This window comes from Neopelma chrysocephalum, unplaced genomic scaffold, assembly GCF_003984885.1.
Source record: "Neopelma chrysocephalum unplaced genomic scaffold, ASM398488v2 Primary Assembly neopelma1_44, whole genome shotgun sequence".
NCBI classification, from domain to species: Eukaryota; Metazoa; Chordata; class Aves; order Passeriformes; family Pipridae; genus Neopelma; species Neopelma chrysocephalum.
Window position 1 is genome coordinate 2,661,804 of NW_020897703.1, and position 26,753 is coordinate 2,688,556.

The 26,753-nt window shown below is 41.4% G+C and overlaps 1 protein-coding gene across 3 annotated transcripts in view; it reads left to right on the forward strand.

The window, feature by feature from the left end:
- The first annotated feature begins 1,075 nt into the window (after positions 1-1,075).
- The window catches only part of UBE2F (ubiquitin conjugating enzyme E2 F (putative)), a 65,321-nt gene continuing 39,643 nt past the window's right edge, over positions 1,076-26,753 (forward strand). For 2 of the 3 annotated variants that reach the window (XR_003533448.1, XM_027678056.1), the window contains exons 1-6: positions 1,076-1,238; positions 2,927-3,059; positions 11,486-11,515; positions 13,977-14,042; positions 19,831-19,898; positions 24,434-24,504. Coding sequence is in view for 2 of the 3 variants with exons in the window: in XM_027678056.1 (XP_027533857.1) it covers positions 2,942-3,059; positions 11,486-11,515; positions 13,977-14,042; positions 19,831-19,898; positions 24,434-24,504 (353 nt within the window). In the remaining variant the exon portion in view is untranslated. The remainder of the gene's footprint in view (positions 1,239-2,926; positions 3,060-11,485; positions 11,516-13,976; positions 14,043-19,830; positions 19,899-24,433; positions 24,505-26,753) is intronic. The other variant, XM_027678057.1, reaches the window with a different exon arrangement.

Consider the following 26,753-nt stretch of genomic DNA (forward strand, 5'->3'; position numbering starts at 1 on the left):
GCCAATTTAAGGCCTCTGAGCAGGGGTTCTGTGCTGGTTTAACTAGATTTCAGTCAGTAAAATTCCAATTTCTTTTTGGGGAGGAGGTGGTGGTATCATTCCAGTGAAGGTTTAGGACACAGTGAGTATTTCAACAGTTGTCAGCCAAATGTTCCTTGTGTTTGGTCTCCAGCTTTGCCTTACCACACTTTCTAACCTGGATGCTCCTTTCATGCCTGGTTCCCTTATTTAATGGAAGTCACCAAATGGAAGAATTTAAGTTTATGCACCTATTTTACAGGCGGAGGGGGCTGATCTAACACAATTGTTTAAGTTTCTAAAGATTTTGGTCGGTCTATTTATGGTACCCAGGTAATTCACTCTCAATTACTAAATGCACTCTTATGATCTTTTTTTTACACAGATTTCATCTGATTCACTGTTGCTCCTATCTGATTGACTCTTGCTCCCATTTGAGTCACTATTGCTTCCACTAATCTGCTGCTGGAATGCGCAAATAGTCAATTAATTTAAGCAGGCACTAAGGCAATGGTTGCAGCAAGCCTGGTTATGTTCCACTAGTGAAATCACCCTGACAATTGTTGTTTTTTTCCCCTCTCGCTGTGTTGCTATTTGCCACAGACTCAGTGTAATTTATATTGCAACTGAATTACCCCCTTTTCCACAGCTCTATAAGGGGACTGTAAAATAACAGAATGTATTGGAATGGGCTGCCCAGGGATGTGGCGGAGTCACCATTCCCTGGAGGTTTTTAAGGAAAGACTGATGTCTAGTTGACACGGTGCTGTTGGGTCGTAGGTTGGACTCGATCATCTCACAGGTTTTTTCCAACCTATTTGATTCTATGATTCTGCTTACAAAAGGTGAGAAAATGGAGCCTGGGGACACATAACTCAGCCGGAAGACCTCAACTCCCCTGCGGCACTAGGAGACACCGCTCCCGCTGCCCCTGAGGGGGCGACCCAACATGGCGCCGCCCTCCCGGCGGCCAGCGGCCACCCCGCGCCGCCGCCACCGCCAAATCTCGCGAGAACCCCGCGGGCGCAGTGCCCGACCCTACCCGCGCTCTCGCGAGATCTCCTCTGGGGGAGGGAGGGAGGAGGAGGAGGGGAGGGAGAAGAAGGAGAGAAGGAGGAGGAGGAAGAAAAAGAAGGAGTCCGAAGGAGCCGCCGCTCCTGCCCGGGCCGGCGCCGGGGATGGTGTTGGCCGCGGCAGCCGGGCCCTGACGCCGCGCTCAGGTACGTGCGAGCCGTCCCCCTTCCCTCAGCCCTCCCCGCCCGGGCCTGGCCCCTCCCGGCGCCCCCACAATTCCCGGGGCGGTCCCGGCCCGCCGGGCCTCGGGGCCCACTTGTGTCCCCCGGCCCAGCTCTCCCGGCCCTCGGAACCCAGCCATCCCCCTGCCTCTGCGGAGGGGCTCCCGGGCCGCCGCTGCCTCCGCTCCCGGCGGAGCTGGAGAACTCCCGGGGCTCTCGCACCCTTCCCTATAAATAAGCACAGTCCCCCCTCCCTGGCCTGTCTCCCCGGGGTCTGCAGCGGGGAAGCTTTGCTTGAACTGTTGGGGACCTTCTTGCCGTGCTCCACTGGAATTTGGAGTGTAGTCGAAGCGAATGATTTCTTTTCCACAGTGATCACGCTTCTCTTGGGTTTCCCGGTTTTCCGGGACAAGCTATAAAGATATTTAGACATTTAATGCCCATCGGAGTTGATTTAATTTGGAATTGGCACCCAAAAGATGGGGGTTTTTTGGAGTGGAGAGGTTGCATGCAATTACAGGTTTATTTCTTTTCATGTAGAACGCCGTTCAGTACTTCCTAGACTCCCCTACTCCCTCTTTTGTTTTTAAATATATTTTGCACACACTTGTCAGCTTCAGAGAACTTGACCCCCTTGTAGATCTCACCAGAGTTTCATACTGTTAGGGACTGTTGTGAAATATATGTTACCCTTTTTTTAAGTCTTTTTGCTCACTTATCTATTATGTCTTTCTCAACCCCTAGGTAAGGATTATACCTTGACTTTTTGCAATTTTTCCCCTTTATTTGGTTGAATTAATTAATATGATTTAAAGGATAAACATTTCTCCTACCATTTTAGTGGTGGTGGGGCCTGAAGGGTTTAGATCTTGTCAGCATTATGTTGGTTTTGCCAAACTTAAGAAGAATAAGTTGCCTTCAACTAAGAATAGTTTCAAAATGTATTAAGCCATGACAGGCTGGATGTTTTGGTTTAATGACTTTGGCATTCTGTCTACCTTTTACTGTAATTATTTATCAGTGCAGTTATCTTCTGAGTGGCTGGGTAACACAGCAAAACTGTCTCTTCGTTTCAGTTATTGAGTCTCGCAACTTCTTGCACTGTGGAGAGTTCCTGTTGTGCAGCTGTGTGGATCATTGCACTGTTTGCAGCTTAAGTCTTTTTTTCTGTGTCCTGGGAGCTGCCTCAGAGCTCACTTCCCAGTGTTAGAGAATAGTTCCAGTGATCCCTCCCCTTTCTGTTTGTTATTTCTTATATTTTGGGCAGCTGAAAAGCGGCTCTGAACAGTGTCCTGGGAGGTGTGGATGAGGAGGCTGTAGCAGACTGTCTGGCAGGGGTATTTCCACAGCAGTTCTTACTAAGGAGCAGTGTCAAGCAGTGAAATTGCATTGTAAACGCTGACGTAAGCCTGACCTTTCTCCTGCAAAACTGAGCTTCCCCTTGGCCTAACAAACTGTAGCTCTTTCAGTATTCACAGCCCAAACAAATTCTTTCTCTGAGCCATCCTCATCTTTAATCACAGTTGTGTGAGCTGCGTGCAGCATATTCTGGGTTTGACTGCTGAGAATGTGATGGAAGTTCGTTCCTTATTCAACAACTGTGAGTTGTTTTCATGCTGCAGCCCCAGTGCTTCGTTTCTGGTGATGTGCTTTGCTCTCCCTTTGTGTTCCAGGTGGAAGCAGCAGGAATGCTAACACTGGCAAGCAAGCTGAAGCGGGATGATGGTGTCAGAGGACCCCGTGCATCCAACCCAGCGTCGGACTCTACTCGGAGGGTGTCTGTGCGAGATAAATTACTTGTTAAAGGTGAAAGGGACTTGTAGTTAAATATTTTGGGGTTTACAGTTTGTGCGTGTGTTGCCAGTAAATGACACTAAATTGCATATGAATTTCCAGAGGTATTTTTGAAATGGCTTGTGACTTAACCTCAGGATTACTGCTGTAGGATGTACATTGACACACATCTCATCTCCAGCAGCTCTTTGCCTGTAGGACACTTGTTTTCATTGAATAGTGAAAACCAAAACAAGCGTCCTCCTTACTCTGCTGAAAAATTAACCCATCATAAGGAACTCTGTCATCAATTAAAACATGATAAAAATTGCCACATGAGTGTCAATACACATATAGGAGGAGAATATCAACAATAGTATATTTGTCTTGATAGGAAGGTGTTTTTTTGAGCCTGTGACAGGAAAAAACATCGTAAGGGTAACAACAGTGTTCCAGTGGTCTTTAATGGTACAGGTCATAGGCAGCAAAGTTTAAAAAGCTTTAAAAAAGCAATGCAGGGAGATATTTTTGTGGGCCTAGAGTCTCTAGGAGTTGAGTATGAAGCTGTGAGTTAAAAAAATCCAGTGCTCGTTTTTGTATTGCAATAGGGTGTGTTCTAGGAAGGCTGCTGTAGGTTGTTACTGGTGGGGAAAAAAGCCCCAGACTTTCACTTTGTGGCAGTTCTGGATAAATGAGGTAGTTTGTGAGGCAATAATTAAACTGTTTTATAGTGAAATCAGGGGCAGCTCTTTTTTGTACTTAATTTTTTTTTCTGTAACGTAGATAATATTATAATTAAAAATCCGTAGGTGCTGACACTTTGCAGTTACTGTGGGCTTAAACTCAGATTTATTCCCTCTGGTAATAGTTGAGTGTTTTAATGCTTGAGCTGTGTAATGCTCTAGTGGCAAGGAGTATGTTGTTTAGGTGAATGTTTCTGCTAAAAATGATCAATAGCAAATATGCTGCTGTTGATGTGTAAGCTGCCTCTATTAGGGTTCATGCCAGTCAGAGGAAACTCACATTTCCTGATCTTGTTTCAGAATGATTTGAGACTGACAAGGGTGTATTTGCCTGACTGATACTACCTAACTAGCATTGCATATGGGTTTTTTTCAAATTAGGGTAAATTCTGTCATATAACTGTACTGGAGCAAGGTGTCACTGCAAATGCTGCTGCCTCAGTGCCCTGGGAAGTGCCGCAGCTAGACTGTAGGAATGTGATATTCACAATTTTCTCTCTGTACAGTTCTAAGGACAGGGAATTTTAATAACCCTGATGTGATCATTCTTGAAAAGAACTTTCTTTAGACTTCCAGTTTGGAAATCCTTAGTTAACTCCAGTTCTGAGGGAGGAAGATTCAGGTAGGAGAAATAAGCTTTTTAACCAGGCTAAGCTACAAAGCCAAATGACTAAATAATCTGAGATTTTTGCTAAACCTACAGGTATAGACTTGACAGGAAGAAAGCAGTGCAGTATAAATGCACTTCCAACTGCAATGCTTGGTATAGTGTGAGGTGCCATAAGACATTTTACTGTACCCTTAGAGCAGTCATGTTTTTAATTTTTAGGGCTAAAACCTTACCAAAGTCTGCAGGGAGGAAGAGAACATGAGCTATAGAAAATTAGTATTGACACTGTAATTGCTATGGCTGCATTAGCAAACCAGCACAGACTTGAGTATTGAACAAGCTTAGTCCCAGACTGACAAAGGATGAAAGCAGGTCACTGCTCATGTGCCTCTGACAGGCGCTGGGTGCTGGGTCCTCATCTGATTGTGCATGGAAGTTGTATCCCTGCTGTGGAATGTGTGGCTTATGCCACTTAAAGAGTCACCGTCAAAGGTACAGTGAAAACGTCCTTAAATATAAATTTGCAGAAGCACAGAGAAGTTTGGGAAGGTTTCTGCTGCTTCTTACTGCATGGATAATGCATATAAAGGGAAATCAAGTTAGAATCAATTAAGAGTTATTTCTACAGAGGCTGGAATGGAAAGTGTGAAGGGGGCAAGGAGACCCTTAGTTGAGTCAGTTGAGTCATGAGGTTCAGAGTGAAGCCCCTTTCATTCTGGACTCCTTTTCAGGGATGAGTCTCAGTGTGGCTGGGTCCAGTATTAGGGTTGGACTCAGTCAACAGTTTATGTCTAAAGAATTTAGCAGCACTTAGTCATAAAAGCACTTAAATGTTGGACTAATCACTAACCAGCTGTAAACATAACAATATTCTAGATTCAAGATAATAACATGTATACTGTGTTATGGGGTGTTCAAGTCAATACACAGAAACACAAAGATATATATATAGAGAGGGACAAATGTGTAAAGGTAACACACACACATATGGATATGTGTGCCTACAAGTGTATACCTATTGAAAAATTCCCCTCCAGAATCAGTGAAATACTCGTGTTTACTGTGTATTTGGGAACTACTGGAATTGTCTGTCATTCGAGTGAGGATGATACCATTTCACTTGGACTATAATTCAGATAAGGAATGTTCTGAAGCTGTCAGGGGATAACTGATTATTCCTCCTCTCATCTCCCACCTTGTCAAGGCAACAGGAGTTCCTGGTGTGGTCAGTGCTGCTCCCACCTTGGCCTGGCAAGAGTTCCTAGAAGAGTTAAGGAATGCTTCACCACCGAGCTCTTGTGCAAAGGCCAAGGCCTGACAAGAGTTACTGAAATTGTAGAGCAGGCCAGAGGTAGTGCAGGGAGGGGAGACTCTCCCAGTCCTGATGCTCTCCCAGAAGAATTGTAGGAGCAGCTGTCAGTGTGTTAGAATGGTTTCTGGACCCAAATAGGAACTGACAGTAGAAGCAGATCATCTTAGTACAACTCCACTGAAAGTGAGAGGGAAATTCAGTAGCTAGCGTGAAAGATTTGTTGGGGATATTCTCTTTTAAGCTGCTTTTTAAGCTAAACGTGGACCATTTGTCTGTGAAGTTTCTAGAATTTGCTCCAGCACTTTAAGATAGACCAGCTGCAGCAGCATCCACGATGTTGAGAGGCTGAGGGAAGGTGAACTTGTGATGTTGACAGTGTTTTTAGGTCACATAAAGATCTGCAGGAATGAGTTTGGTAGGGAGTGCAGAGCTGTCTGCTCAAGGTGTGCATACAGCAGTGATGCTCTGCATCTAGACTAGCACCAGTGCCTTTTATTGCCTGATTGTCTGAAACTGTAGTAGCCCAGCTGAACTTCAGGCTGCTGTATTGCATCACAAAGTTATAGGAGCCTGGAAGAGTAGCTGTAAGTACAAGTTGTTACTGGTGAGTGTTTAGGCTGGAGTTACCAAACAAACAGATGACAGTGGCAGGATGGTTGAAAGTCTCAATCAATCTGGCAATGGTGAATTAAAAAATAATCTGTTCTACATAAAAGAAGAGAAATCCTGACCATCAGCAAAGGAAGAGGAGGAGATGAGAAGAGGCCCAAAGTGTTCTGTCAGCAGTGAAGCACCACTGTCCTATTCCTGATCCACAGTAAATTGGTGATAGTCTAATAAATTCTGCAGACAAATGCCTGCCAGCTTTGCTTGGGGTGTTGTCCAGACACCCCAAGTAGCTGGTTTTTCTCTGGAGTTAAGTTAAAGACAGCCTTGTTTGTGTTGATAGAGTCCAGTCCAGGAGGGCAGTCTGGGATCTGTTTGGAGGATGTGCTTTCACGCTGACAGCCTTGCAGTGCTCAAATGTGTTGTTTGCACGGACTGGTAAATAGATCAATGCCATTTGATTAAGGGTAGATGGCCATGACCCAGCCCCTGTTAGCGTTGATGATGCTTGCAAACCTTCAAAAATCTGGCACAGACCAACTCCATGCTGCCTTAAGGTAGGAAGAATAAGTAATAACTTAGGTATGATGTTGGCTGTATGGATGTGAAGAAAATCTCAGTCAGTATCTGAAATAGTGTTGCCTGGTGCTGTCCTTGACTTTAGTGATGGGCTCAAGTTAAACAGGCTTTTTTACACTTCTGTAAAAAAGCTACTCTTAAAATACTGGTGCCCTTTGTTAGTTTTTCTAAGCCAGTCCTTTGATTGTTTATATCTCCAGTGTTGTGTTATTCAAGTATCAGTCACGGCTCAGGGCACTTGCTTTGTTGGGTTATTTCATGGACATATTATGAATGGAAATATCTCTATCCTTAAAGTTTTGTTTAGGGAAGTAATTCTGAGGCAGCTGATTATTCTCTTCCAGCTGTTTTTCCTCTGGAGTGTTAAAGTCATGGCTGCTAAACAGGATTTGGCAGCAGCCTGTCCCCTGCAGGCTAACGGAGCACGTTTGGGAGTAGAGCAGGGCACATATATCTGGGGTGTGGAGTGTGCTGCTGGTTCTGATCTGAAACCCTGGGAAGGCGCAGGAAAACATCCACCAGTTGGGAATCACTAAGGGCACAGGTTTCTGAGGGTGTGGGGGGGCAAGGACTGATAATTCAGGCTGCCAGATCATGGAGAGAGGCTTTGTGGCCCAGGACAGAGGGGTCTGGAGAGAGACCAAGCATTGGCTAACATGTTTCAAGACAAGTCAAGTGGAGGACATGCAAACAACTGCAGAAGACAGAAAGCAAATGCAGATGAGAGGAAGAGGAGCAGACAGAAATGGTGCTTGAAGGGGCTGTGCTGCCTCTCTCACCTGGGAGAGAGGCTCTGATAAGGCACACTTTTGTTAAAAGTTCAGTGTGACTTATCTGTACATCTCTTTTCACTGGGTTTTCCATATAGGCTCTGTGGGAGAGTAAGGCCCTAATTCTATAGACCTAGTGCCCAAGTTAAAATAGAGCAAGCAGTACACTTGCTTTAGCACCTTTCATTTTGTTCTGTGCTGCAGAGACAATTTTTGATGTTCTATTCATCTCTAAGGGGCACTTCATTAAGCTGAGAACAGGGGCCACATGACTGCTCCTCCAGGATGCTGAGAATGCAGTGCTGGACTTGAAAGGCAGATCCTTTCTGGAAATTTGAAAGAGACTGAGGACAAGCCAAAGTGGTATTTAAAATTAATATTGTATAATGAAGGTGACTACGAAATTGAATTCAAGATAGAGAGTGTGCCAGGATGACAGTAGTAGCAGTGCATGTGTGCTTATGGATCACAAAGGTTGTCCCTTAAGCTATGGTTTTTGTAGTGCACCTAAACATCATCATTCAGTTTTAAATTATCAGTACTGTTTTGATTGTGACAGTTAGAAATAACTTAATATATAAGAAAATGAGTTAACGCGTTTTACTCCTCAGTTGTCTTCAACATCTGTGGCTTTTCCAGGAGATTTATGTAATTGGAAAATGTTTCAGGTGTGCCTTTGTTTATAAGCCTGAGAGAATGGAAGTGGGAAGCTGATTATGAAAGTGAGTTTCATGTGCACTGAAACTAAAAATGAGGAGAATCCATGTATTTGCTTTCTACAAGGTATGAAAATTGAAGCTAATTTGAGAAGTTATTACGAGACATTTTTCCAGGACTTTGCTGACAAAGGGAGATGCAAGGCATTGCTTCACTTATGCCTCGGATTTTCAGCACACCTGAAATATGAAGTGATATATTGCAGACTTAGAGATTTCCAACCACAGTGGCTTTTGGTAGTTTTTGATGTCAGGATAATAAGCTTTGTTATAGTGTATAGAAGCTGAAGGTGTGATTTGATAGTGTCTTGTTTAAAATAAACATTTGGAAGCAGAAGGAGAATATACATCTTTTGCTGTATTGAAAAACTGGTGATATTAGTTAGCTTATTTGACTTCTAATACTGGTCTATGCAGTTCAGAGGAACTAAGTAGGGAAAGCTATATAGAGAGATGAGAATTAGGAGGCATAGGCCCATACACAGGGCAGGACTGTGCTCCTATTTCTGTCTTGAGAACTGTCAGGGGTAGGGAGAGTTATTGTTTGTGAAATCATTTATAAATAGCTCTGGTTGCTTGTGTTAGGCTTAGCTTTTCTCTCTTCTGTAAAGTTCCTAGGCTGCTTCTGAGACACAATCAGTTTGCATTCAACTCTTCCAAAGTCTGTGGTAGGTTTAACTTTAAGCCTTGCCTTTTTATTCTTTTTATGGTTTAAAATAGCATTTGGAACTGTTCAAGCAAGGGCATAGTGGGGCAAGAGCAGGACTCTGCAAGGATACCTGTCACTGAGGTGTGCTTCTGCACCAGATCACAGGAGGTTTTAAGAACACCAGACTGGCTGGTTGGGAGCTAATGGTATTTCCTGAGACTTGGATTTTCTGGTTGGTTGTCTCATCTTAATGGTGTGAATTGAGACACAGATACTGATTCTCCACAAAATGACTGTGAAATGTAGTCATGTTGAATTTTCTTTTCAATTTATCTGTAGTGACAGTCATTTTTTGAAAGAGGAGGTCAGAAAAATTGTGATCTTAAGTTTATTCTTTAATTTAGTGAGGCTTTTTGAGCTCTTGGAAGTTCAGTGCATTGGAGCTCTAATTGTCACTTCCATGCTTTCTTATTTACAGATCTGTTTAATAAGTTGGCAGCCTGCACAAGGGGAGATTTCTTACAGAGAATGCTCTTGCCAAGGGTGTTGCTTTATGTAGAAAATGCATGACTTAAAACATCAGAATCTTAATGGGGCTTGAATTATGTGGCCAAAATATTTGCTTTTTGAGCAGCAACCTACAGAAATGGTTTCAATGTCATGACTATCACTACCAAAGAGTCATAGAATTTGGAAAACTCACAAACACTGTAGCTTTGGCCCATTAAATGTGCATCTTAATTGGTTAATTACCAATGTTTATGTATACTTATATGGCACAGTTAATAGTAACATCTGTTGCCTTACTTGATACTGCTTTAAACATTCAGGTTATTGAAGCAGGTCTTTACCTGCATTTCTGTCTTTATAAAGTTGTTGCATTCTTAGTTTGTGGTTTGTTGCAGAGGGGGTTAGAAACCTCGATTTTGGAGGACTTGCTTTTGTGTGGATTAATTAGCACAGCATTCCCACCTGTTTACACACCTTCAAAGAAAGAGGGAGCTGTTCCCTTCTCCCAGGTGTAAGCATTTTGTTTTCATGTTTCCAGAAGAAAACCCACTCATTCTTGTACCAGGATAGAGGGAAACACAGAAGTATGAACACATTACAGGAAACTTCCACACTTCAAAGGAACTATGGTGACAGTAAACTCTCTGAACCTTGCAGGAGGCAGAAGTGAGGCCCTGGCTCAGCAGAGCTGCTGCAGCTCAGCCACTGCTGGGACTCAATCTGCTCTGTCCTTGGGTGTCTCCCTTTTTTCAGGATGGAAGCAAAGGGCAGGCAGGATTCATTAAGCTGAACAACACACAAGCAGAGAAAGCAATAAGGAAAGCAGTCAACACCTTCAAATAAGAGCCAGGTCCTAACCTTTAGCCTGTAGTGAAGATTGATAGTGCCTCCCACTATGACAGGCTGGTGAATTTAAAAAGAAAGAAAGGTTTGTATGACTGCAGCCTTCAGTGGTTGGTTGTCGTGTCTTCTTTTATCAACCAAGAAGGAAAAGTAAAGATAAAGCCCTGGATTATAGCTGAAATTAGATTTTTTTTTTTTTTTTATATTGTGAAGACAGTACTCTTTCAAAACTTTTATCAGAAGTATGGCCCCAGCATTGTGTGTCTTTCAGTGCACAGCTTTGTTAAATCAGCTCTGGCTGCTCCAGTGTGGGATTTTAAAGAGTGCAGTTGTGAGCTTTTTAGGTAAGTGTGAAACAAAGTGCTTCTCTTTTGGTGTTTTTTTTCTCTTGGTGTTGTAGGCTGCAGGGACACCAGGGCTGTGCCAGGCAAAAGGGAGGTGGAAGTCAAATAACTATCATACCCACTGCAGAGACCAGCCAGGTTCAGTAAGCATGGATGCAGAAAAAGTTCTGGAGAGTTATTGTGATGACCAGTTAGGATTCAGTGCCAAGAAATCTGAATTACAGTTTTATTTACATGTATATTTTTGAGAGTTAGTATTGAAATCCCTTACACGCTGTTAGCCCAAATAAATGGTCTGTCTCTCTGCAGGCCTGAAAGCAAAGTTAGAAGTGGAAAAAAAAGACTACAGGAAGTGCAAAAAATAGATTTGATGCGATTTTCTAGAACTTTAGAAGTGAAAGGGGGAGGTATCTTCATGCATCTCATTCGTGCTTTTGTGAAATACGGGTAAAGAAATTTTAATTGAGCAGGAGTGTATATGTATAACAGACTGTGCTTTGGAAATGCCAGTGCTCTGTGTGTGAGCAGCCCCGGCAGAGCTGAAGTCCCCATCACAGTAGGATACGTTTGCAGTGTCTGTGGGGCAGGTTTCTAGTAACAAATTGAGTGACTTAAAGAGAAATTTCAAGGTAAACTTCCACTGCAGCTGAATTATATTTTTAGGTAAAATTGGATTTACAGGGCAGTTTCAATTAGATCTGCCAATTTGGACTTCAAGAATAGCTTTATACTTGTATAAATAATGTGTTGTTTTGTTTTTTTTTTTTCTTTCAACAGAGGTTGCAGAGCTTGAAGCTAATTTACCTTGTAAGTATAGCATTTAATGGTATGCATTTTAAGGGGAAAAGGACCATTGAACTGAATGTTTTTACTGAAGTATGAATGCTAATGATATTTGTTAACTTTAGGGAAACCTGTGCAAAACTCCACCACTTGAGCTTTTCTTTGTTGCTCCCTCTTAAGAGGTTGTAGAGAGGTGGACCCTCTTTATTGTCCTTTGGAAGGAGAATTGATAATTTGCCTCCAGAATTTGATTGTTAGGGAGTGGAAGCTTAACTTCCATAAAACACCCAAAAGGTTTGTGGGACTGAAGGGTGCATTTGTTGCCTCACACCTGTTTTTCCTCTATTCTCTCCTTTTCAAAACAGGAGATTCTGATTTAGGGGCAAAGAAAAATAGCTCAGTTCTCAGGTAACATATTAAATTAACCTGCTGTTTCTCTGCATCACATGCAAGATTTAACCTGATATGTTTGTTAATAGTGAAAATACTAAAGAAAATTAGTTTTGCAAAAGTGATCCATATTCCTTAAAATAAAAAAGGCAAATTAATGTGGTTTTAGCCCTGGAGTCTTACTTATGACATAAGCAATAAACAGCTGAAAATATTAATGGCTACTTTAAAATAGGCTTTAAGAAGACAGGTAAGTGGCTTGTGGCTTCTAAAACTTAGAAAACCTAGTTCTGCGAAGGGCAGCAAAACACAAAGCAGTTTTACAAGAGGAGTAGAGTTCCTGCTGCTCTGTATTTGTTGCTCAGGGTGGGTGTTGGCAGCGAAGCCAAGTTGTCGCTGAGCTCTTTGCTTCAAGCATTGGCCAGAACAGCATCAGCTCTTAGAACACAGGCAAGCCCAGCACGTTACTGCCTGTGAGCTCAGAGGGACATTCAGAGCTCATCACTGGCCCTGCATAACTTCCTGTGGTGCACATTCCTCTCTGTCATCTCAGACCTTTTTCTGCAAGGAAAGAGGTGTGAGTGTGTGCAGTGGGCTGAGAGTGTATGTGCAGGTGGTTCCTGTGCTGTGCATCCATACTGACTTGTCCATATGCTTATCCTGCAAAGAAAAGCGGTGAATGTTTTCTGGGATTATGTTGGAAGCTTTGGCTGTATTTTTTCTCTCCAGGTTAAACTTCTGCGTGCTGGTTGTGATGAGCATCTTCTATTTGCTGATGATTTTAAATCCAGATAAATGCTCAAATTTAAGAAGTCAGGCTTTTCAGTATAAAGGCTGCCTGATGGGAGGGAAAATGCAGAACAGAAGCAGGAAAAAGGGAGGGCAGGAAGAGGCATTATTTTAACTCTTCCTTTCTGTATGCTCTTTTTTTCTTAAAGGTGATTACAGAGAATTAACACAGTAATTTTAATTTTGGGTAAACTTTTTTCTGTAGATTCTTCTATAGGATGACAAGCACATGAGAAATATGTATTTTTAGTTACTACAATGTGAGTGCATTACTAGGGTTTGTGTACAGTTCTAGTTGTTTTTTTCCAGGCAAATAAGGTTTATGTTTCTGATACTGTTTAGCTCCTTGACTACAGGAAAAGAACAACCAGCTTGATGGGTTAAGAAGCTAAGGACTCCACAGGGTGGATAACAACATATCCATGGATATACATATGTTCTCGTGCCGGCTTGACAGCTTGTCTCTGCCACAGTCATAAAAGACCAGTTTTGTGCATGGGAAAGCAGCTTGGTTTCACAGAATTATAGAACCAGCTGGGTTGGAAAGGACCTCTGAGATCATCAAGTCCAACTCTTGATCCACTACGACCGTGGTTACTTGTTTGTGTCATCAAACAGAAACAAAGGGCTGTTATGCTGTGAACTGAAACTATTTTTCCCCACACTTGTTCTTAATTTTCACTATTCTCATTAAATTCATCTCTTCTGAGAATAAACCCATCGTGTTTGGTTTATGCTGCCCCATAACCTTTGCTGTTAAAGCACATAGTTGGTTATGCAGCAGAAACTTGTACAATGTGGCAGCTGAACAGAGACTCGCTGGCATTTGGATGAGGCTTTCAGGAAAGCTTGTGTCTCATTGTACCTTAAAGGTGTTAATAATCCCCTGTCACCATGTCTCCTTGTGGTGACTTCATGCAGGTCACAGTGTGTGATCAAATGTTAATACACAGATTATTATTATTAATGTTACAGAAGCTTGTAAGGCAGAGATGCTCCTCTGTATGCTGTCACCTTCACATGTAGCTACTATGCAGGAGAGCAAATCCTTTGGATTTTTAGGCCTTTGAGACAGCATGGTTTGCTGAAAGGGAATGACCTTCTTCCTTACAGCTGAAAGAAGTAGAATTTCCAGGTGACTCATAACTGTATAGGGTGGAGATACTCGAAGTGTAGGAGGAAATCACTTGACTGAAAAATAGGGATTAATGAGGGAGGCAGTTTGAAGAGTGTAAAGGATGATACACTTGCTTTCTCAAGAGTGGAGAACTAATTGTCTGATGTAAATTATTCTTTTGCTTCACAGGTACATGTAAAGTGAATTTTCCTGACCCAAACAAGCTTCATTACTTTCAGCTAACTGTAACCCCAGGTAATTTTTTAAAGCATATTATTTTTCTTTCTGCATGTTGGTGTTTAGGAAACTATTTCCAAGAGTTTGCTTGGACTCCAGTAAAGTTTCTACTCAAAGATTGGCTATAATGCAGTGATTATTTTGTTAGTAGGATGGAGAAACTGGGCTGGATTTTGTCAATCAGATTCCAATAAAAAGGCCATTAAAATTGAGAGTGTTTAGAAAATATTCAAATCTTGTTTGCTTACTTTGATTGAAAGCTTTTTTTTTTCTCTCAGCCAGTTTCAAGCCATCTTGTTTTATTTGCTGAGAAAAATCTTGGTCTGTGTAGATGCTTATTGACAACAGCACTTGGATGAGCTGTCAGTCATGCAGATGTATTACCTGGAGAAATAGTGGTTTGCACTTAAGAGTGTGGTGGGAGCGTCTCTGCTAATCCTGGATTTTGAAGTCAGGGAGGCACTAGATGTCACTGTTGCTGCTTATTAGCCAAAATCGACTGGCCCTTGCTTGAACTAGAAAATCTTGGGTGGTCTTTGTTAACATGTCCATTCATGTGACTCCTTTTTGTGATGGAAAAGTGAGTGTAATTAAAAATAAATGCAAATACTATTCTGGAACTTTTAACCTCTCATTCTGTGAAGATGTGCTCATGTTTACTCAATGGGTGTTAGTCTGCTTGCACCAAATGTCCTTCAATTTATATGATGCTGCTTTATTATGTTTTGGAAATGAGTTGACTTTACAAGAGCATCATTGTGTGAGTTAGGAATGTCTTGAATGTGAAGCAGTGGTAGCTTCTTCATACTGATTCCGAGATGTCTAACTCACAGTACTGTTTTTGTCTGTTCACTGCTGTGCAGCAAGGTGCTGCAGGCAGAGTGTGGTTTTTGTGCTGGCTTCATTGCTGAAATGATCTTGAAAATGAGATGATTCTTAATTAACATTTTGTTACTCTAAATATAGCTGCACAGCTGAAGTCTCTGCAGTTGCAGTCTGACCCAAGTAAACATCTATTTTCAGCTGTGCATAATTCAGGTATAGAATCTTGTGATCAGCTGCAGCTCAGCACAGCTCTCTAAAGGCAGAACATAACACAGACCAAGAAAATATGTGTAGTTTTCTGATTCCCTTCAAGACTGAGGTTTTCTTTACGGTGTGCTAAATCTTAGTTTCCTCTGGGATAGCAAAGAGGCAGCTAAGTGGTTGTCAGAGAATTTTTACAGCTCAGGTGGGCTCAATCCAACTATTCTTGTAGTGTGTAAACATTATTGCATGAAACTTGACAGTCTGGAGGAAGAACCAGTTTTCCTTCTCCTGCCTAGAACTGTCTCTTGCATTTGGAGCCAAGTTACTTCTAGAAATCCTGCTTGTGCATTTGGCTTTGCAGATCTCCCTGCAGCTTTTTTCATGGAGCAAGGGCTGGGCTCAGCCAGGGAATATCCAGCGCTGCCTTGCGGTTCGCCCTGTTAGGACTGATGAGGTGCATAAGCAGGAGTGGGAGTCTGCACAGCAAAGAGCTTCATGGGCTCATTTCTTAAGGCTCTCAGTTTAAGTTCTCTTATTTTCTAACATTAGAGCTTAAATTCTGCAGTGCACCATCAGTGGATATATAGTAGTGCCTGCTAGAAAATGGGTAAGGCTTAGATTTTACTGCCGCAGTGGACAAAACTGTGTTCCCAAGGCACACACTGCTGGCTTTCTGTGCTGTCTGAAGCTTCTTTTTCCTTTTGTCATCTGAAACAATTGTTCTGTCATTGAAAAATGCCCTTGTGCCCCACACTTGCCTCTGTTCTTATTTTTCACCAGTACCACATTGGATTAAAATCTAGGGAAAATAAGGAGATATATGCTTGTAACACAGGCAGAGTCCTGCCTGCTGCACTGATATTTGGAGCACAAAATTGGAAGCTGAGACTAAAACATGGTAATGACCTGGAAAAAAGTGAAGGAGGTGAGTTTAGGTGGCTTACACATGAAGAACACTAGAAGAGTGTGTGTGGTTAATGCAATTTTCCTGCAGTTCCCAGGCAGCTGGGGCAGTCTGGGGTTAGTGTAGTTATTTTAGAGTCCCATACTGGGGGGATTAATAAAGAGCCTGTTTTCTGGTTTGCATGCCATAGAATGACAAATGTCTGTGAGCATGGCTGAGCATTTCAATGCTGCTGGTTCAAGGAGCAGCTATCCCAAGTGCATTCTTTGTGGCCTGTCCTAATTATCTTGCATTTTCTTTTAATGTGGTGAAATAATTTGGTTTAGTATCTTCCACAACACTTTCAGGCATCAAAACACCTTACAAATGCAAACTAAGATTAGAGTCAGGTTGTTGGTAATGGAACTTGAGACTGAAGTGGGTGGGATGCTTGCGCTGCTAATACAGCTTGAAGCCATAAATTTAAGCAGTAGGAGGAAGACTGGAGCTCAGATATATTCCCTTTTAGCAAAAGACTCTCAGTGGCTAACTTCCTAAGTTATGTGCTGAAGCTGTTTTATTTGATGGTTTTATTTATAGCACTTTCCTCATCAGTAACTCTGCCAGAACTTCAGTTTTTCCCACCACTTCCCTCTGCCTAAAAGAGTTGATGGTCTTTGTCCCAGTCTGAGAACTTATTTCCTTCGCTTGAGGTGCCATAAGATGAGTTTATCATGAAAGCTTATCTTGTTAATGCAGTGCAAGATTTCTGGCTGAGTACTGAGGCCCTCCAAGGTATGAATTGTTGATACACATTTGAGTGATTGGTAATGAGTAGCTTTATTGGTGCTTTAGTGTAAAGAGTCGCTAACATAAAGAGAGAATTGTAAAAGGAGGGAGGAGAGGTGCCTTACTCTCCCAATTGGGTAAATATGTCCCTGCTTATTTTACAATGAGACCAGTAGTGTGCCCAGTGTAATTTTTGGTTAGTGCTAGTGTGGATTGATATCCAGGTAAAACCAAAACATAAAATGAGTTGTAATGCAAGGCACTGATGAGTATTGAATTGTCTTTGAGGGAGACTTGATCTGAAAGGATACAGAAGTGGCCTGCAGCGTGAGGCACGCACAACATGTAAAGTGCTCCAGCTCTTCCAGAGATTTCTCAGCCTTACAGAGAACACAGGAAAACAAATACAAGAAAGCTGAGTTAATAGATAAGGTATCTCTTAGAGCCTGTGGAGGTGTAAATATACAGTTTCAAAAGTGCTTGAGCTCACCTAAAACATGTTTTTAAGGAAAACGGGTTTTCTTTCACCATCTGGTCCTGCTGCTTCTATTCTGCTGACACCAATTACATCCTGCAGGTGGACATGGGGAGTTTCTCCTGTGACTGGGTGGTATTGGAGCTATCCTGAGCTAGGTCTGCATGGTGGAGAAGGGCAGAGAAAATGAAAAACAACCGTTCAGCTTTTTTCCCCACCCCATGTGTCTCTTGAGCAGTGTCAGGCTGATCTTATTGTCTGTGCTCGGAGCTAAGGATGTACCTTGCTGTTCCTGCACTCTGCAGTGTGTTCCAGTGTGCAGACCCACGTGGAGCGTGGCTTTGCTCTTGCTGCTTGACTGGCAGGAATCTGACAGTCTTTTGGCCAGCTCTTCTCCCTTGGAGCTGTTCTTGGATATTTCTTTTGGACAGCTGATGATTCATTAAACCAGAGTATTTACTTTGACATAAGGCACATTAGATACATCCCTCAGCAGGCATCTATTCCATTTTAGCAGGGGTGCAATGTGAAGACGTGCAGCACACTTTGCTCCAGGCCCACAAGATCAAGGAACTAGTGAAATTAAGCCAAGGAAAATAACTTTTGTACTAGGAAATAGTTAGGATTCCTGACAGTTGGTTAAAATGCTATTACAGTGCTATTATAATGTGCTAGGTAGTGGATAAAGTGCAGTTAGCTGTGTTCTGTAGGATAAATGATGGTGTTTGAGCTCCTAGGGTATATTAACTCACCTTTCACTTCTCATTCTTCAGTAATGGCTTTCTTTACTGATTTTTATCTCAGTATATTTGAAAACAAAAGATACATAGAATCACAGAGTCAGCCAGGTTGGAAAAGATCTCTGAGATCATCAAGTCCAACCCTTGATCCACTACCACCACATGCTTTTATCTTGCTTTTTTTCCTGTAAAAATCAGTGCATGTCCATTGATTTTCTGCTAAAGCATAATGTGCCTGAGAAAGCTGATCAATAAATCCACCACACTTCAAAATTGAATTGGAATGGAAATGGAGAATGGATTTGAAAAGCGTGTGTTCTGGACAGGTTATTCCAGGGAGATTTGCAGAGGCTGAGGGCTGCAGCTCTGCTGTGCAGCTCAGCGTGGAGGCAGCTGCCGGCAGTGCTGGGTGGGGAAGCCAACCATCTTCTTTTTCCATGCTCTGAACCTGTCCCAGAGGCTCCTGGGAGAAGCTGGGCCATAATGGACTTCCCAGCTTCAGGCACAGTCTTTTGGAGGGGTGCACTGGACATAGTGTGCAAGTTGGGTGTGATCTCTGGCAGCATCAGCTTTTACTGGCTCACCCCTCTCCAGCTGAGGGTTTGCCTTATTGAACAGGGTGATGTCCTCTCCTTTTCTCTTGGTCAGCTACTAAAAGATGGCAAAGAGCAAGCAGGAGGGTAGGAACTGACTGTTCTCCTGTGATTATAGCAGTGTGGAGGCTACAGGCTGAAACCAGAGCGTGTGGTTGTGGTGCATGGGTTGGTAGGAGAAGACAAAAGGTCTGTGTAGGAATGGGGGAGGCAGCAAGTCCAGGAGACAGCATCCAGAAAGAGGATTTTGACCTATGGTAGAGAAGGTAGTTTTTTGTAGTTTGGAACAAGCTAGATAGATTAAAGAGAGTTTCTTTATTTTCTGGAAACTATGGATTGCTTCACAGAACATTCCTTTGCAATGTTGGTTTAAAAAATGTAATTCACACAATGCTAACCAGCCCTCCTGGCCTTCAGGCCTGCACTGTGGCTGGACCATGTGATACAGAGAGCGAGAGTACTCAAGGTGGTTTGAGCCTGAGCATTCCTGACATGTCCCAGACCCCCCGAGCTGGGTGTGGGCTAGGTACCTGTTTCCCTTTTTTAATGAAAAGTAGTGGCAATGCCAGGCAGACATTTCAGATCACTTTGCAAGCATTTCAGCTTCGAAGCACAGCCATCTCAAAGAGTTGCAGGCTGACTGTTACCCGATTATATTATTTCTGGTTCAATGTAACTAGATATTTTAAGATGTCATATTATAAAATGTAACCATTTTAATAATTCGGTATTGAGTCTGAGGTTGACAGAGAAGGCAGACATATTTTCCTAGCTGATGTATCATCCTAAGATAATTACAATAGAAGAACCTGCTTGCTCTTTTATTGTAGTGCATTGAAACATGCTCTTGCACACATTATTCATACAGCTCACGATACACAATTGCTAGCATAAGTTTGGGAAGATATGCAAAGTCCTGGAGCAGGATTTAGCATGCACTAGCAAGTGAAGTATTTCTCCAGCTCATTCCAAGGGTTGATCAGGTGGTGCTGTGTGCCACGTGGCAGGATTTTCTTCATACAGATGTGAGAAGCTCAATCCAAGGTTCCTCTGACTTGGTATCGCCTGTTACTCTGCTCAGGATGGTGGATTTTTATGGGACTGTTGACATTGACTTCAAATTTCTGCTGTAAAAATGTGGGAGTGGAGGAAAACACTACTCACATGCTGTTTGGATTAGGTGGCTGCTAGTGGTGTGGTGTAACTAGGTTAAGTGTTTGATGATAACCATGTGCCATTATTTTAATCTTTGTAGTTTTTTCTTATTTAACTATTTTCCTTGCTTTTCCTTTTCTAGATGAGGGCTATTACCAAGGTGGAAAGTTTCAGTTTGAAACTGAAGTTCCTGATGCCTACAATATGGTGGTGAGTATTTGTCATTAGTCTGATGGTTGTCATTTTAGATTTTCTTTCCAGGTGATAGGACTTCAGAGGGAACTTGGCATTGAGACTGAGAAAGGATCTTGTGTCTGTTACTAAAGTACTGTGGGTTTATAGAAAAATCTTTGTTGCCTGGAGGTCATCTGAACTCCTGCTCAAATTTGGGCTAGTGTTTAAAGTTGGGTTTGGTGGCTCAAGGCCTGGGCCAGTTGGCAGTTCAAAATCTCTTAGGATGGAGATCTCACTGTTTCTCTGGGCCTCCGTTCCAATGCTTAATTACCTTTGTTGTGATTTTTTTTTTTTCCTATATCAGGTCAGAATTTTCCTTTTTGTCTATGGGCCTCTTGCTTTTATCACTGTGCACCTCTAAGAAGAGCCTGACTCAGTCTTCTCTCTACTCTCCCATCAGGTAGTTGCAGACAGCAGTAGGGTCCCTTCAACCTTCTCTTCTCCAGGCTGAACAAATCTCTGTCCTTGACTCCTTGCCCTGTGTGTGTTAATCCCTTCTGGGACCATACAGGGAGGATGTGGAATGCACAGATACAGTGACAAGTGGCACCTCCAACAGTTTTACTGGTTGTCTCCCAGACTGTTAAGTATCTATAAAAAACCCCAATTTCAATGGTTATTAAGCAAACAGCTTTTCAGGGGACCAGGAAATAATTGCGGTATCTTCTTGTAGGTAAATGGAAAGCTCCAGACAGCTTGGCCTTTTCAAGTTTGAGACTCTCGGTATTTCATGATTGTACTTTACTAAAATTGCAGAACCTTGCAAGGGAGGAGAGATGCAATTACAATAAAAATAACTTCAGTCATTGTTTTCAGAGTTTAGCTATCAAAAGAACAAGATTGTCCCCAAAAATGGAAAACAATTAAGGCATATCTCTGATTCTCAGGAATTACAGCTGCTGTTATGAATCCTGATAGGAAACTAGACTCATTTGAGCAACTGAGTTGCAATATTTTCAAGTTAGGTATGTGAATTTCAGGAGGAAGGAAGTGTCGTTTTAGTTTGAATGCTTTTGGTAATTCTGTAATTTTTTCCCTCATCCTTCTGCTTTGTTTCCTTACTTTTGGTGTTGATAGCTCAGACCCCTTTTGCTTTCAGAGAGGCTGAGGAATGTATAGGCGAGGATCCTAGGGAAATGTTTCTGGGAAGACCTTTGGCTCATGTTCAGCTGCACCAGGCCTAAATTCAGCATTATGTGTATGTAAGAGTTGCAGTCACAGCACTGTTCGTGTAAAAGTATGAAGGAGGTGCAGTGGTCTGGAAGGTGATAGCTTGAGTTCCCAGACTGAGCTTGGAGAACAGTGCATTAGCGCTGCTAGTAGAGTAGAATGGTTATGTTTCTGAAAGCATAGTTGGCATTGGTTGGCATTCCAGAAGATGCCTTCAAGTTCCTGATGTTCCTGTATAATCTATGGATAAATGGGGGATGTATCTGTATAAAGTTCATGCTTGCAGAGGACTATAGCATTTCTGAAACAGCTTTGAATTTTCCCTTTGATTATTTTGATAGCTTTTCTCTCCTTTTGTAGTAGTATTGGTCAAGAATTATCTGCTCAAGCTGTTTTGTTTTCAAAGTGTTTAGGATCATGTCTGTCTTTATTGACACACTTCTGCTAGTACATATAGGTGCTTTAGGTAGTGTTTGCAGTGGGATGGTTTTGGTTGTGGGATGTTTTAAGTCCCCCTTACCCTCACCAAAGACTTTCAGACTATGATACAGGCCACCCTTAGTAGCCTGTGTGTGGTTATGCTCATATAATAAACAAAAAGTTGGTCATTTAAGGTTCACTGCATCCTTGTTCTAACTTGAATAAGTAATGTCATGGCCAACATGGCCTTCATATAAAGGGGGAAACCTTCTCAGGTTCTCTGCTCTCTAATTTTTTAGTCATCTTCAATAATGACAGTTTAAGCCCTGTGATAATTTTGGGCACAGGGGAACACATACAATATATACTAGTTTTATTTTCTTAAATTATTGTATTTTGGTTGTTCACCTGAAAAACACTGCTTCAGAAAAGTATTTGCTGTGTATAACTGGAGATCCAAATCTTAATTTTGATCTGACTGTTTTGATTCTTAAATTCCAGAATTAAAAAGTCTCTGGTTTGTTATGGTTTCCTGCTCAGTACTGGCAGAAAAATCTACAGCAGCTGTTAATTAGATATTTTACAATTCTACCACCTCTCATCCAGTACAAAAGAATGCTTTGGGACTAGCTGGTGTTTAGAGAAAATATTCCAAATAACATAGATTCCAAATTTCTCTTAGGAACCACATCCTTTCTCTAGGGAAAAGATTGTGAATTGAAGAACTGGAGTTACAGGACAGATACCTCTAAGTACACGTGTCCTTTTCAGAGTGCCAAATTATCAGGATCTGAAACTGCTAATTAAGTTCATTCATTGATTAGCAGTTTATAATGTCTGTCATTTGGGGAGAACAGTGGAAGGGAGAGATTATTTATTGCCTTCATTTTTCAAGAATTGAGACAAACTTAAACTGAAGCTTGCTCTGCAAAGCTTCCACCAAAACTGAAGTTGGAATATGCAGAATTCTCAAACACTTGCAAAGCTTTCTTGTACCTTCAGCATGTGCTCATGGATGTGTTGAAGCGCCCTGAGGATGGATAGGAAAGGCGGACAGTTTCCACTGCCAAAAACTAACCAGGGATCCCGAAACATTGGGCTGCTTGGAAATGGAGGAGGGAACAAATGCAGTCACTGCTGTGCCCCCCATTTGACATTGGATCTACCTGTGCAGCTTTTGGTGTCTGAGGTGCAGGAAGAGTTTGAGCGGTGAAATAAATGGATTTTGTGAGCTTTGTTGTGCAAAGTGTCACACGTATGACCTGGAGATGGTTGGAGGTGTTGAAGTGAAACATCATCTTGAGGAAATCTTGTGGGGATTTGTTGGGCTAAGGAGACTTGGAACAAGCTCAAAGGAGAAGTTTTGTCTGAAGATGTATTTTATGACAGTGCTCCACATTGTCCTGTCTGTCTAACAGGGGAAAAGGAGAAGGGAGAGAGAAAACCTTTGTCTTACTGTCAAAAGTGGGTTTTTCTAATTTTCAGCAATGAAAAACACTTTGAAAGGATAAAGGAAGTCTTTTGTTTTCATGATACAAAAAATGATACACCAGTTAATTCACTCTGACTGTGAGGATTTGGGGATTTCATTTTTTTTTTTTAAAGAGTTTCTATAAAGCTTTTTTCCTACTCATCAATACATTCCCTGTTTGAAGGTACATAAGGTAGAAATTTACTCTTTTATCTTGATCTACTGGCATGGAATATATACTGCTGCTTTCCTTTGCTTGAGAACTAGACATAATCTTTCAAAACAATGTGAAGGTGTAGCTAATATAAAGCTGTGCTGTTAGAAAACTTCTAAAACCAGCATTTGTTTTGATGGGAAAGAGTTTGAGACTGTTTTCAGTCAAAATCTGTTACAACTTGCTGATGTGTTGTGGTGATGGTGTTTCTTCTTTTAGAAGATATTTTTTGGATGTGTTTTTGGTGTCTCAGTGCCAAAGTGTATTTTCTTACCTCTTTTCCAAGGAGTCTTAATTAAAAAAATATTTAATTAAAAAGATAATTGGAAAATCGAGAACAAAATGATGACACAAAACACATCATGCTGCAAATATAACTGGCTGTTTTGTCTCTTGACTGAAGACTTCATGGGAAACAGTGGAGGAAAATAGCTCCACATCTATAATATGTGATTTAATTGAAATTATGCAAGGTGCTGGTCTGTGCTGATGTACTCCAGTGCACTTCCTATAAGGAATAATCTGCCTGATGGAAAGCTGCAAATCCTAATGGGGAGAGCATGGATGGAACAACGTGCTGTTGCTAAGCTACTGAAATTTTTATGACCCACTCTTTATTTACTTCACAAAACTAGAGCAAATGAGACTGTATTTTAAGAATCTGTGTTTCAAAACCCACTATGAAATTCACAAATTTGGTTGTCTTGCCTGAAAATAAGTTTGGTAGCTTTTTCTTTTAGTGTCTTAAATTCGAATATGACCAACTATGAACAGGCAGGTCAAAAAGAAGTTGTGCTTTTGATGTAGTTCTCATCATTGCATTCTCTGCTGGTTTAACAAACCCCTGACCTGGATATGCTATCCAGGAAAACACTTTGTAGTTTCTTGGTTTAAATTGTCGTCTTAGTAGCTGAGTGTTAAGAAACTGAATGACTTAGAATGTTTTCTTTCCACTGATGGAGTTAAGAGAAGAGAGTAAATTTTCTTGGCTTTCTTTAAGGTTATGTTTTTCTGAGGAAAAGCCTAATACCAGCCTAGCTTTTGTAAAGAGTTGAGAGAAGCTGAAAGGGGAGAGAAATCTAGTTTGACTCCTGTAGGTTATGTATCAGTGCCTTTAACATCCAGACCTGGGCTGTGAGTATCAAATATATTTGTCTTTCTCAGTTCTGTGAGTTGTAACAGTGATACGGTTTTATTTTAAGGGATAACATGGTAATTTGTTTTCTCTCCTGGCAGCCTCCAAAGGTAAAGTGTTTGACAAGAATCTGGCATCCCAACATTACAGAGACGGGAGAAATCTGCCTAAGGTAGCAACAGCATTCTGGTTTGGGTTTTTTTAACCTCGGAGGTTTATCTGCTTGATAAAATATTGTATGGAATTGTCATGATGGTGTTGTTTTCCACAGATTCTGCAAATCAGTGGCATGTATAGGAATATAGGAATCTACTGAAGGGATCGTTCTTGCTGTGCATTAGAGGCCTTGTTAGAGCCAGGTTCAGACTTAATACTTTGTTTTACTTGGGGTAAAAATGTAAAGTCCAATCTAAACAAAATTTTGGGGTTTTTTTTCTCCCTTATAACTGAATATCCTCAGACCCTCATGGGACTTGAGGCTTTACTGTTTAATGCCTGAGTGTGTAAAACCCTTCCTATTTCACAAATGTTCCTTAAACTTTGACGGTAGCTCTTCTATACTTGTCATTTGATTATTTTAACGTTTAATGTCCACTAAGATGACACGTGTACCATTTATAACAAAGAAGATTTGGAGTCAAGATAAGTCTGAAAGCTTTACTTTACCAAAATGAGAGGCTTCTGTTGCTGGGTGGTTTTCCTTGATAGTAGATGTTTCCTCTCAAAAATCAGTTTCTGAAACTTCGATTTCAGTGTTTCATCACCAGTACCTGATGGTGAAACTGGCCAGGAACCAGCCATAAACAGAAGCGAGAAGCATAACTGTCATTTTTCAAGTTAGTGGCACATAAAAGAAAATGTAGATGAAGCACATGCAATGACAATGTGAGATTGAAAGCTGTTCTGAAGATCCAGAATGGTTGTTGACATGTGTAGCAAATTAGCACTTAAAAAAAGAAAAGCTGTATTTTTCCTGTAGATTTAAAATCATTTTAGAGCTGTGTTCAAGGTCCTGGTGAAAGGGAAGTTTTCACAGGGCAATCTCTCACACTTTTTAGGCGGGTCAGGCTCGTCAGCCTTAAGAAAACTTAGATGCTTTGAGTCAGACAGTGCAAGTAAGAGAACAAATAAGTGAGCTCTGTGGAACCAGAAATACTGGACACCAAGCAATAGCTAAAGTTAAGTTCCAGTACAAAATCCTCTGAGATTAAATAAAGCATCACATCCACATAATCCCAGAATGGTTTGGGTTGGAAAGGACCTTAAAGCCCATCTCGTTCCACCCCCTGCCATGTGTAGGGACACCTTCCACTATCTCAGGTTGCTCCAAGCCCCGTCCAGCCTGGCCTTGGACACTTCCAGGGATGAGGCAGCCACAACTTCTCTGAACACATTCTTTAGGATATTTCACTGTTTCCTGCCTTTAAATGGTTCTAATTATGAGAGAGGAATGTAGTGTTGGAACACTGTAGTTCTAATGAAGTGAAACAATTTTTTCAGCATCTGCACTGAAACATCAGCTTTATTTGATTGTTAGGTACCTTAACATATCAAACCATTTAGATGGAAAAACTAAAATAACTTAGATTGATTTATGCCTGTTATAATGGAGAATGCATTCTATATATAGTACCTGCAATCAACTTACAGAGGAGTCTTTACATTAAAATAGCTTCAGTTATTTTTAAAAGCAGGAAAAAAAATCTTCATCAGTTTTTTTCCCAACTGCCTTTTGCTAAACATACATCATGGTGTAAGTATGTGTTGCTTTGGTAATCGTCCCTGGATTAAAACATACCAAATGGTTAAGATTGGGGTCAAGTGTAATAGTTTTGGGTAGGAAAAGTGTTACTTCTCTGTGCTTTATGGATTGCTCTGGACCATATTATTAATAGATCATATTAATTAGATCTGGACCACACTTGTGGATATTGCCTCCACTGCACATGTGGATAGAAGAAGTCAAGGTTTCTCCAGGACTGACAGTAATTTTTAGTCACTTAAGCTGTAAGTCATGTCAGCTGGAGTTTCAGAAGGTTTTAAACTTACTGGAATAATGCAGTTCTGAGGTCAGTAGATGTTTTTGCAAGATCTCTTTAGGGTGCTCTGTATTTAACATGAAAAAAATTTTTAAAGCCTTCTTCCATGCAGGAATTACAAAATGAGAAATACTTGATGGAGTGAAAGCTGGGCAGCTGACTGGTCATATCAATGATGGTTTTTGTTATCATAGCTTCAAAATGGTGATTTTGCAATCTTCCCACAGGAACCCAAACATAAGGATTTGAAATGGTATTCTGGGAAGTCTCTGTAGATACAAACCCCACATGGTGAGGTGTGGTTATCAGTGCCAGTCCCCCATGACTGAGGACACACTGGTCTTTTCTTAGCTCCTTCTACAGCTGAAGACAAAGCAAACTA